The sequence below is a fragment of the Mus caroli genome, unplaced genomic scaffold, assembly GCF_978045245.1.
Source record: "Mus caroli unplaced genomic scaffold, Mus_caroli_1 scaffold_8, whole genome shotgun sequence".
Lineage (NCBI taxonomy): Eukaryota > Metazoa > Chordata > Mammalia > Rodentia > Muridae > Mus > Mus caroli.
The window spans coordinates 79,306,309-79,319,000 of record NW_028227263.1 but is presented as its reverse complement, the minus strand read 5'-3'; the positions used below and the strand labels follow the sequence as shown (position 1 = coordinate 79,319,000).

General features: G+C 42.3%; 1 protein-coding gene across 3 annotated transcripts in view; it reads right to left on the bottom strand.

Moving 5' to 3' along the window:
• Window positions 1–12,692, bottom strand: part of Lrrc28 (leucine rich repeat containing 28) — a 129,505-nt gene that overhangs the window by 102,570 nt on the left and 14,243 nt on the right. For all 3 annotated transcript variants that reach the window (XM_029479173.2, XM_021168028.3, XM_021168029.3), the window contains exons 3-4: window positions 9,580–9,620; window positions 628–665 (exon numbers count right to left, since the gene is read on the bottom strand). In XM_029479173.2, the coding sequence (XP_029335033.2) occupies window positions 628–665; window positions 9,580–9,620 (79 nt within the window). The remainder of the gene's footprint in view (window positions 1–627; window positions 666–9,579; window positions 9,621–12,692) is intronic.

Genomic DNA, 12,692 nt, shown 5'->3' with positions numbered 1-12,692 from the left:
CAGATGGCATCACTAAGAGCAGGGCCTGGGAAGTGGCTCAGCTGCTTAAGTGCTTGTCTTGCCAGCAAGGAAACCTGAGCCCAGACCCCAGAACCCCAGGTTTAAAAAGCTCCGCAGCACATGCCTGCAACCAGAGCTGGGGACGCAGAGAGGGTCCAGGTTGACCCTGCTTGGTGAGTACCAGACCAGGGGAGATTTCCCTCAAAAAAAAAAAAAAAGGCATCTGAGGAACAAGTTACAAAGTGGTCCTCTGCTACCCTCTTGCCACACACTCCCTCCCACAACACCCGCCTTAAGAATTTTAAAGAATCTATTCTTTTATATGTAAGTAAATTCTTAGTTAATTGCACTAGGTACTTAGTTTACTACTTCCCAACAGCAGTTTGTCTAGGAATTTTCCTGGCCACGCATTGTCTTACTAGATGTCTCCATTTAATCTTTCTTAACTGGACTTACATTTTAAAGCAAATAAACTGAAAGTCCTTTAAATTAAAATTCCCTAACTCACCAACCAAAATAAGTTTAAGGAGCTAGAGATGAAGAGACAGGGTCCGGGGCTCATCAAATTTTCATAAAGCAAAATATAAATGACACTGTTTTCAAACTAAGAATTATAAGTATGCTTACCTTCTGGAACCACAACTATGTTATTTGAGTGAAGGTACCTGTGACAAAAGGAGGGGAAAGTTGCTGTCGTTATTCAGTATTGTCAGATAACCAGCTAATACAAGCTGTTTGAAAACTTATCAAATATAAGCAAAACTTCCAAAACACACAGACATAACAGCTAATACTTTGAGAGTAATATGCTAAATCACAAATACTAAATATATCTTCTGATTTAGTCATTTTAAAATTATTAATATAAAAAAATCATAAGGTATTTTTTTTAAGATTTATTTATTTATTATACGTAAGTACACTGTAGCTGTCTTCAGACACTCCAGAAGAGGGAGTCAGATCTCCTTACGGATGGTTGTGAGCCACCACGTGGTTGCTGGGATTTGAACTCCTGACCTTCGGAAGAGCAGTCGGGTGCTCTTACCCACTGAGCCATCTCACCAGCCCCAATCATAAGGTATTTAACCTCATTAAAAAATTACTAGTTCTATAGGCTGGAGAGACGGCTCAGAGGTTACTCCAGAGGTTTCCTGTTCAATTCTCAGCAACACCATGTGATGTTTTATAGCCACCTTTAATTAGATGTAGGGCCCTCTTTTGGTGTGCAGGCATACATGTAGGCAGAACACACTATATATAGTAAATAAATAAATCTTTTTAAAAATTACTAGTACATCTAGTTCATTAAATTACTTAGGTTTTCAGAAATATATTTACTGTGTAAAGAAAAATCAATACCTATTGTGTAAAAGGAGATATCAGTTTTAGTTTCTCCACAGTAAAAGTGGACTGAAGACAATTCTAACTGGCTCAGCTAGCCATTAAGAGAGAGCACTTGTTCTTACAGGGTCCCAGCACCCACTTGGTGCCTCCTAACGTCTATAATCCCACTCCAGAAAACAAGCACCCTTTTCTTCACGACACAGGCCCTAGGTGTGCATATGGCACATACATGCTTGCAGGGAAAACACTCAAAGTCATCTTTAAAACAAAACAAACAGAAAACTCTTCAAGATGTCTCTAGTTGGCATGCTTACTGCAACCCAAGAATAGAGATTAAATGTTCACTAACGTCTCCGCAGAAATACTCAGATGCCAAGACACAGAAATCTGACTTCTCAGCAGCAGAAGTCTTCTTTAAAAAGACCTACAAGTCCAGGCTTGTCTAAGTCATCAACACTTTCCCACTGAAGCATCTCTGGCACACTCTGGTGGGGACTCCAGGTACCATCTGAAACTATATATATTCAGAGCTACATGCTGTGACTGGCAGAGACCGTACAGTAAAAATAAAATCAGTAATAAAACTGATTTTCTTGTGAGGTAGGACAACTCGATTTTAGAACACTTGATTTCAAACCAGCCAATTTATTGTAGGTAAAAAAAATAAATCCCCAAAGTATTTTAAGTATTCCCTCTCCTTCCTTGCATGTTCCATGACCACTGGCTGACAGAGGAGATACCTGAGCCTAGAGTGTCTGCTCTTCTTGACAGTCAATCGAGCAACAAAGCCTTTACTTTTGGCAAAAGCTGCAGTCATAGGACTGGCTTCTGTGTTTGCCTTCACTTGATAATCATGTGACACAATTTAACCAAGTGTGCACTCTAAAACAGACCTCATTCTTCACTCGGAGTATATGAATTGATTACACATTTTGAACTCAATACTTTGGAAACATTCTTGATCAAGGTCATTTGTGCCAAAAGACTGTAAATCAATGTGCAGGTACACTCACTACAGTATGTAAATATGTATTTATTGTACAGAAAAAAAAACAGATGCTATCACATAAAATTAGAAACAGATCTGAGTTTTAAAAACTACTTCAATAAAATACTTGTCTGGAGTTTTACCTATGAAAATGTCCAAGTCAAAATATGTACTAGAGTACCCACTATTACGACTGAAACTTAACAACACATTTTAATACACTAATGTGTCTATATTAAAATAAAGATGCTATATACCACTACAGTGTTCCTGATCCTAACTACACATTGGAACTATCAGGGTCTCCAAAAGATCATCCATTTGTGCACTAAGTACAATGCAATCCCAACTCCACAAATCATTTTAGGAGACAACAAACTGAGAGTCCACATGGAACAGGCAGCAAGCCCTTCCTTAGTAACTGGGTGACAGACAGGTCCCCAGAGCACCCCACTGCCTTTATTGAACCTTCATAGTCACATACAGTCACAAAAGAGCATGATGGCCCGTGTCTGGGGGACTAGCAGGCAGATGTATGGAGCTAGTTTTCATCATATTTTGCTGAAATACGGCCAGAAATCAAATTCATACTAGTACACATACCACTTAAGGGTACAGTCACTTTGGCAAATGGCTTGGTCTTTTTGTCTTATTTTATAATCAACTGAAACCAATTTTTACTCAATATGTTAACATCAATTTTGTAGTGTTGACAAATGTCCCATGGAACTCATGTTAACCGCAGGGGAAACTGGGTGAGGAGTGTAACAGAACAGCCTGTGCTATCTTTACAACCTCCCTGTAACCATGAGACATACACTATGGTGAAAAGCGATCTTCTTAACTGAAGGAACAGAACTTCCACTTCTAGACATGAGTAACAAGGACCAGACTGACCTGCCTGCTATAAACAAGGGAAAGCCAGATGGGATCTATGAAACAACTATTTTCAGACAGTGACAACAGGTGACAAAAAAAAAAAAAAAAAAGAACTAGCAAGGCAAGTAGGGAGATTCTGAACTATGGAATAGGAAGAGAATTCCTAGGTTATGGAGCCTCTATCAGGACTGAAGCAGTTAGCAGCCAAGGGGAAAGACTTCAGGAAACAATGGAACCACTCCCCGACTCCCCACCCCTGAAAAACAGCTCCAGTGACTTAAAAGATCCCATAACCCTTTGCTAAATTCAATAAAATGCACATGTATAAGAGAAACAGGGTAAAACAAAAACAAACAAACAACAACCAGGCAAACAACCAAAACAGGAGAAAAGCTATCGGCTGAACAGCACACAAAGCTCTCTGGACTGAGAGGCATACATTCCAGTGCACTGCCAAGCCCTGCCCTTACCCAGGCCAACCAGAGAAAGCCTAGACAGCCGAGGCCTTTGCAAGAGAGCTAACCTATCCTTAGATATGAGATTGCTCCTAGTCTAAGCAAACCATGTAAGAACCAAACACAAAGGCCAGCAAACACAGCAAAAACAAAAAAGAAAATAAAATACATTACTATGGAAGGTTTATAAAACTCACCATCCAAGTGAGGAAAACAACCCCAAACTGGAAGAAAAAAAAATCAATACAAATAAACCCACTAAGCAAATGATTAACAAATAAGGACATTTAAATAATTATAGTGACCACAGTCAGGAAGCTAGATGAAAATTATGAACATTGTAAGAACTATAAAATTTTAAGAAAATGAAATGTCTAGAGATCAAAGATACCTATATATAAAATGAGAATATATGATATATAAAATCACTGGATGAAATTAACATAGTAACTGACCTCAAGGGCAGAAAAATAGTTTATCAAAACTGAAGCACAACACAAAAGACACTGAAAAAGAGCTGTCCTGCCCATTATGGGATGCACCTGACAGTCTGATGAGCAGGCAAGAGTCTCACAGGTCAGGGTCAAAGACCAAGCAGAGGGATAAAAACATGTGCCGCACCAATGTCTGGAGTTACTCAAAGAAGAAAATAAACCCCAGAAGCTCAGAACACTCAAAGAAAACAAGAGGATGGAGTTCAAGTTCCTACAGAGTGGAGTGAAAAGCCGGAGGCTCCTGGGGCTGAGCAGAGCTCCACAGAAGGCAGAGTTACTTACTCAGCACACAGAGCCCTGAGGACCACCCCAGAACCACCACCACAAAAATTAATTAATTTTGTTTTAAAAGGAAACTCCTCAGACTAGACCAAGAGAACAAAAAAGTCCATCTTACATACAAAGAAATAAATAGGAGAGCAAGAGACGTGTCCTGATGAACTGGAAGCCAGAGGGAATGAATGCTTCCAAATGCCCAAAGACAGACATACTAACAACCAAGATCCCTAATCCTGGGACTACGACAACAAAAGCATGACTTCAGGGAAGGAAAAGAAAACCACTGAGTCTCAGGCTTCTCCACTTGAGATGAAAGCATCAGACAGAAGAGCACAACTGATGCACTAGAGTGCATCAAAGCAGACAACGTTGCTATGCAAAAGAACAGAAGAAGGATGAAGAGATGAGCTGTGTCCTAGAAGACAGTATGAGTAACACCAGGGAAGAAGACTGTTTATAGACTACATCGGGAACCATTAAAACCTACACATAAGAACTGACGCAAGACACAGATGACAGACAGGGGCATGAAGAGGTTCAGCATCACCAGCCATTAGACAAGGGAAGCCCCACCGATAGAGACCATGCTCACATCAGAATGGCCGTGATGAGAAACAGTGACAACAGAAGGAAGCACTGCTGGGTGAGAGGGCTCATCTTCATAGTCAATTTCACCTGACTAAGACCCCCCTAGAGACTGCAGCATGCCTCTGGATGTGACTCTGAGGGCATTTTCAATGAGAATGAACTGCAAAGAAAGACATGCTTTGAATGAGTGGAGTCATCTCATGGGCTGGGGCTGGACAAAGGCAGTCATCTGATTAAAGGTCTCATCTCCCTTTCTCTGCCTCCTGCCTGCACTGCATGAGAGCTGCCTCTACTAGCTCCAGTGAAGAGTTAGCCTTCCCACCTTCCCAGCTGCTCACTGAAATCCCTCTAAAACTGGGAACCAAAATAAGTCTCTAATCCCCTCAGTCAGTGGTTCTCAAGTGTGGGTCACGAACCCTTTGACAAACTGCCAAAATATCTACATTACAAATTAGTATTTGGCAAATCTCCAAATAATATTTACACTATGATTCATTTACAGTAGCAAAATTACAGTTGTAAAGTAGTAACAAAAATAAATTTATGATGGAGGTCACCACACCATGAGGAACTGCACTAAAGGGTCGCACCAGCATTGGGAGGGTTGAGAACTGTGCAGTAAGTTGTTCCTGTCAGGCACTCTGACAGCAGCATCAACAGTGACTATTAAGTGACTGTGCATGGTGGTACGTGCCTGTAATCTCAACACTCGGCAGGTAGAGGCAGGAGGGTTAGGAGTTTAAGGTCATTCCTGCCTACAGAGCAAGTCTGAGGCCAAGCTAGGCTCTGATGAGTTCCTATTGCAGGAGAGAATTAAAATACACCAAGGAAGTGTAAATGATAAAGAATCTCTTTTTCCATAAGATCACTGAGAACACTGTAAAACATTCTCAAAAGCAGTGTACGTGAAGCTATGCAAACCAGCCCAAGGCCTGTAGTGATAAGGGAAGATCTCTAAGGAACTCTGGTGACTGTTGGATGGTAGGCCGTGAGCTCTGCTGGTTTTTTCATGTGTGCTAGTCCCATATCCCACTGCCTGGCTCTTCAGAATTAAGAGAAGCCAAGGGTTCACAAGCAAACAAAAGCAGTAGCCTGGATGAAAGTGGGCGAGAAAGAAGGCTTTCCAAGCCACACTGCCTAACAATTACTGTCCACTTGGCCTCAGAGATGCATCAAAGACTTGACCAGCAAAGCGCTTGCTCACTCGCTCACTCTCTCCCCCTCCACACACACACATACACACACACAAGATAGACAAGGTTAAGTTCAACATTCCTAGTGTAAACTTTCAAAAAAGAAAGAGAAAGAAAAAAAAAAAAAACTATCTCCAGTGCTAAACTGAAACAAATTACAACCATTTAATTTCACGATTTTGTTAGGCAGTAGAAAACAACTATAACAAATAATACACAGACCATGAAGGCGTTGGCAATCCAGCAGACCACTAGCACATGTGGGATGTATGCAAGTTCAGAGCTGGGAGAATGAGCAACTTAAGATCTGAGAAGGCCTTTGCCTCTCACACCTGCTGCGTTCAAGTCCTACATAGGCAAGAAGTGAAGGCTAAAGCAGTCATGTGGCTGACAATGGAGGGGCCAAGGTGTGTCTCAACACCTACACAGAAACTCAGGCTAGGAGACTGAGTAAGCAGTTACAGAAAGTCTGTCTGACCATGAGCTGACCACTAACAGTCTAGGATAAGTCTGCACACAGCAAGTCTAGAGAAGCTGATCAGTGGTCAGCTCAGCATTAGCCAGGGACCACTACCAAACTCAGCAAATATTTCTTAGGATAGAAAGGACAAGATAAAAAAAAAAAAATGAAAGGCCAGGAAAACTCTTCCCAACTCATTCTGAAGCTAATAATACTAGGATACCAAGTAAAGTCAAAATAAAATAAATATCACAAGACTACAGAGAAATATCCCTTTAAAAAAACAGCTGTAAAATTCCACTACCTAACCCCCAGAACATATTAAAATAATTATATCCTATGACCAAATATTAGCTCTCCTAGCATTATAATATTAGTTCAGTGTACAAGTATTGATAAGTATAATCTACATATTAGTAAAATAAAAGACAAAACAGGGAGAAAAAAAGGAGAGGCCCTTTGAAGTTAAAAAGACAAAACTCTGCAGACAAGAAGAGGAAGAGAACTTTCCCAGGCCTAAGTATTCAGTACTTAGAGAGGCCTAAGCTCCCATACTTAGTGGGAAGACTGAACAAAAGAACACAATGAAACCTTCATGTCCTCGTGACTTCTCTTTCACATTCTATGTTGAGTGAGCTAGGGCACTTCATTAAGATAAATGAATGAACGGATGAATGAAAATAAGCTAATGATTAAGTAAGTGGAATACAAAAATGGGATTGTAGAGCTACTCTTATTGTGGCTAACATCATCTTGTATATGAAGAAATGAACCTTGGTGGCAGTCAACAGTCCTCCAGTGGATCTGAGGGTCCGTTCACTAAGAGGGAAATCAGACAGACAGCACTGAATGGACTGCGTCCTGGCGTGGAAGTGGCAGCTACCTGTGACGTTCCCCTGTCACTCGGCACACACTACACAGGCAGGAGGAAGGAAGAGGAAACCCAGCGGCAGTGTTGAGTGTGGTTACATTTTGGTGACAGGTTGAGGGTGTTCCCTGAGCTATGATTTTATCGTTGGTTACTTTGAAGAGTTTCAGAATGAAAAGATGGGGCAAATGACAATGACCGAGACTCAGTGTAAAGATGGATGCAGGATGCCTTTATCTCCCCAACACTCAGACAAAATAACGTAGAGCAACGTACAGGAAGGAGTAAACACCTTTCTGAGATGAAATTAAGAACAGCTTCTATACAATGAAATTAGTACAGAAAAATATATGCTATCTAATTTTATCTTCCAGGAAGGCAGATTCAACACAAATACATGAATCATTATGTCTCAGTGATTATTCTACTGCTATGAAGATAACACCATGACACACGACCCTCAATAAGGCCCCAACTTCTGATCCTTCTCATCTTTTCAAATAGTGACACTCCCTGGTGGCTAGGCATTCAAATGTGTGAGCTTATAGTAGCCATTCTTACTCAAAAGACCACACATTAAAAACCAAAAGTGGCCAGGCTGCGTGTGGCAGTGCTGGCCCACGTCTCTAATCCCAGCACTGAGGAGGCAGAAGCAGGCAGATCTCTGAGTTTGAGGCCATCCTGATCTACAGAGTGAGTTCCAGGACAGCCAGGCTACACAGAGAAACCATAACTCAAACAAAACAAAACAAAAAGGGAAGCTAAGAGATGTTTTTGGTGGTAAAAGTGCTTGCTCTGCAAGCATAAGGACCAGAATTTTGATACCCAGAACCCACATAAAACAGAGAGCTTTGTGTGTCTGTAACCTCAGCACTGGAGGGCAAGGACAGAAAGATCCTGAGAGCTTGCTGGCCAGCCAGCCAGTCAGCAGAGCACAGGTTCAGTGGCAGGCCTTGTTTCAAGACAGTAAGGTGAGCATGCACGCGTAGTGGCTTGTGTTCTCATGCTAACTGTGTTACCTAAAAACCTGTGTGCAGTGTTCTGCACTAGGCTAAGGGATGCTCACCCCAGTTGGCTCTGATTGGAAAATAAAGTTGCTAGCATCCAATGGCTGTGCAGGGAGATGCAAGGGAGGGAAAAGGAAGTCCAGCATGACAGGGGTGTAGGACGGACCACGATGTGAAGGAGCAGGAGGGTGAGATGGCCGAAATGTAGGTGCAAGGGGAAAGCAGACCCAGAAAGAAACAGGACAGCAAAGATAAAATATAGATGTAGAAAGTGTTCATTCAGGAATCCTGGAGGAAGTATGTGCTAGCTGTGGGGAGGTTTGGAAGTGCCCAGCCATTGAGCTACACAAGGCACATTAAAATATAAAAGTTGCTTTGTGTGTGTGTGTGTGTGTGTATCTTTCATTTGTGAATCCAGAGCTCTTGGGTGGGTGCAGAGCCGCAGAGGAACTCACAGGGAGCATAGAGGACTTTTAGATTATCTACCGCTACAGACAGATGTGCACACTCAGACAAAACATAAACACAATTGACAAAAGCACGGAGGGGTCCCGAGATGTATCTCAGTGGGGAAGCACTGCCCTCCCTATCATGCACACAGAAGGCGCACAGCACCTCAAGAAAACAGAAACAAAAAGGTAAGTTTTGTAGCAGAATGAAGGTAACCTTTCAAAGTACTGACACTACCGAGACATGGAGGAAAGGCCCAGGCCTTCCAGCACCACTGCGCCCTCAGGGAGCCTACATCCAGTTTGACACAGGAATAACAAGGGTAGGATTTTCCCAGGAGCATGCACTTCCCAGAAGAGCATCTTCATGGTCTGAGCTGAGCTATGTCAGCATCTTAAAGGCTCTCACACACCTTGCAGGGGTTAGCAAAGTCTCCCATCTACCCAGAGCAGCAGCATGACAACCACACCCAAACGTTACCACAGATGAATATATTAAAATTACATGTCCCACTATTCCAAATCACTTCAAGTTCCCATTCTTAGTTTTTAAAAAAATGAATAAACACACTCACAGTTCCACAAGGTTTGGAAGCTTCTGAGCAAGGTTTTCTGGCTGAAAATCAAAAACTCAGAATTAAATTTTATCTTTAAAAAGTATTAACATTTTTAATTCCCTTAAGTATAACAGAATATCTTCTTGGGATATAAATTTTGAGAATGTGAAAATAATAACTTAGCATGTTTGGGATTCATTCTTACACTAATCACAAGGCACTTAGTATAGTCAAACAGTTAAAATCAGCATCCCTTATCACATTTGTCCTCAACCTGCCCCATGCTGCCACCCTTTAATACAGCTCCTCATGTTGTGGTGACCCCAACCAGTACATTATTTCTGTTGCTACTTCATAACTGATTTTGCTACTGTTATGAATCATAACATAAATATCTGTTTGTCAACAGTCTCAGGTAACACCCCACCCCACCCGGAAAAGGTCGTTCAACCTACAAAGGGTTGCTACCTACAGGCTGAGAACTGCTGCCTTAGAGAAACCAGGCACCTCTCAGGGCACATAAGGAAGAAGGCCACCGACAAGAGGTTGAGGGGCCAAAGAGGCAACTGTGGATAAAAAATGCCAGGGTCTGCCAACAGCCTACACAGAGAGAAGGGCCCGCAAGACTCTACAATCCCCCAAAGGGGAACCTACCCTGATGAGCGCACCCTAATTTTGGATGCTTGCCTCCCAAGTGTGAGCAAGGCACTGCTATTAGGACTGCTTAGTTATGGTGGCCTCACAGTTACAGCCCTCAATCCCCAGCTCCCCCACCCCTGCTGCTAAAGAAAGGCAGATCTCGGAGACAAAGAAGGTTGAGAATGAAGAGAAAAGGACTGTGATCCAACAGTTTTAAGCCTGAGGGTAGCATCTTAGAGGAGATGGCAGACTGATGAAATAGATGAAATATGCTGGAGTAGGGGTGGCGTCCTTTTCCAAAGAACAACTTCTACAATTCTATTCACCGCTTGAAAAGAGTGCGGTGAAAGGAGGGCTGTTCCTGTAAATAACTGTATATAACTACAGACATGGCTCAGATGTGTAAGCACATGAAGACGGACACTATAAAAACAGAAAGAATGGGGTTTTCATTCCACATCCTCCAAACACCAAAAGGTAAGCTAGTTTTAATGGCAGAACCAGGAATGGCTTTCAGAAAACAAACAAACAAACAAACAAAAAACCGGTCTGGCATGGATAATAAAGATGACTATGAGATTGGCATGAGGTGGAAAGGGGGGTAGTTCTGGTTCACCTTCTGGGCACAGAAGTAACATGTGCAAAGAGGGAAGGGCAGGAGGTGTTTAGATAATTACCTATTGGCCAACAACACCTTACCAGTAGTCCTAAAGACATAAAAACAGGTTTTGTAAACCCTGTTACAAAAGCAACTGTGCTTGGGGGCCTGGCCAGCCTTAAGATCCTGTGATGGCTTGAATGACTGTCCCTCCACAGCTGGTGCCATTGTTTGGGTAGGTTTAGGAGGTGTGGTCTTGCTGGAGGAAGTACTTACATACAGTACATACATACTTCACAGGAGGCAAAGCTCAGATTTCAAAGCCATTTGTCATTCCTAGTTGGCTCTGGGATTCCTTCTTGCAGCTCAAGATGTGAGTTCTCAGCTGGGGCTCCAGCAGCAGCATTCTCATCACAGCAACAGGAAGTAATAGAAACTATCCTGCTCTTGAACCTGTCCAGCAACTCACAAGCACCTGTAGCTCTGGTTCCAGGAGCTCTGACGCCCTCTTCTGGACTCCTTGGACCCCTGGACTCACATGTGCACATACTCCCCCAAGTTTATGTAAGTTTAAAAACTAAACCAAGTAAAAATCAAGTATAAAGATAGTTTTACACAATGTGGCAAGGACTGCTAGGTTGTAATGTAAAACATTATCACAGACCCATGCTTCAACATTTTGGTCCCTGGATGGTGGTGTTCTTTGGGGAAGATTGTGCAGCCTCAGGAAACAAGGCCTAGTTTGAGAGGTGGAAAAGACAGGCCAGCATGAAAAGCGACGTGACTAATACATGGGCTTATATTTTATTCTAAGGCATAGATTTTTTTTGAAACCCTAAACAGAATGGAAATCCACTGGCTTTATTTTAGATAAGAAAATAACGAGCCGGGCGTGGTGGCGCACGCCTTTAATCCAAGTACTCGGGAGGCAGAGGCAGGCGGATTTCTGAGTTGGAGCCCAGCCTGGTCTACAGAGTGAGTTCCAGGACGGCCAGAGCTACACAGGGAAACCCTGTCTCGAAAAACCAAAAAAAAAAAAAGAAAATAACAACTTCATACATGCATACAGATACATTCCAGCTGCTTATGTATCTACAGACATGCCCTTTGTCTTAAGCTGCATTACTGAACATAGAGATTGTGAAACGACTGAAGTTTTGAGTTCTCACTGCTGACAGACCTACTTAAACATTTAAGTGGTACAGGCTGTGAACCCTCACTCAGTATGCATTCAAACGTGTTTCTTCGGATGTCACAAATCCCTGGAATGGTCTTTTAGTATTGGTATCTTTCCTAGTAACGACACATGCTTCCATTTATGGGCATACCTAGCAAAACCAGAGAGCTGTAAGGCAGAGAGAGGGCTCAATCAGCCATGCTCCCATTAAAGCACAGACCAGGGCAGGGGAGAAAGGCTCAGGTCCTCACCAGCTTCATCTGCTGGAGTAGCGACACTGGATCTGGTTGGCTTACATGACTATCAGACAGCATTCCATGATAAGCTGCTTGGCTTTGTTTTGCTTTTTTGAGTTAGAGCTATATATAAAACACTGAAACTATACTTCTGCTACTGACATGTGTCAGTGTGAGCTGATTGACAAGTTAAACACACTGTATTTATATGTAAAAACAAGTACACTAACTTTTGAGAAGACTGTAGTTCATGAGGATGCTGCCTTTTGAAAATACAAAACAAGTAAATCCATCTCTCAACCTAGAAAACAGTTGTCTGTTGAGCAGGCCATGACTGACCCCTGCTGGTGTCTAGGAAACAGTGTCTATTTGTTGAGCAGGTCATGACTGACCCCTATTGGTGCTCTGTGGTATCACGCCCTCCTTTCTAAATCCCATTTTCAGTACATGGAAAATAGAAATACCATAAACAGTTACATCA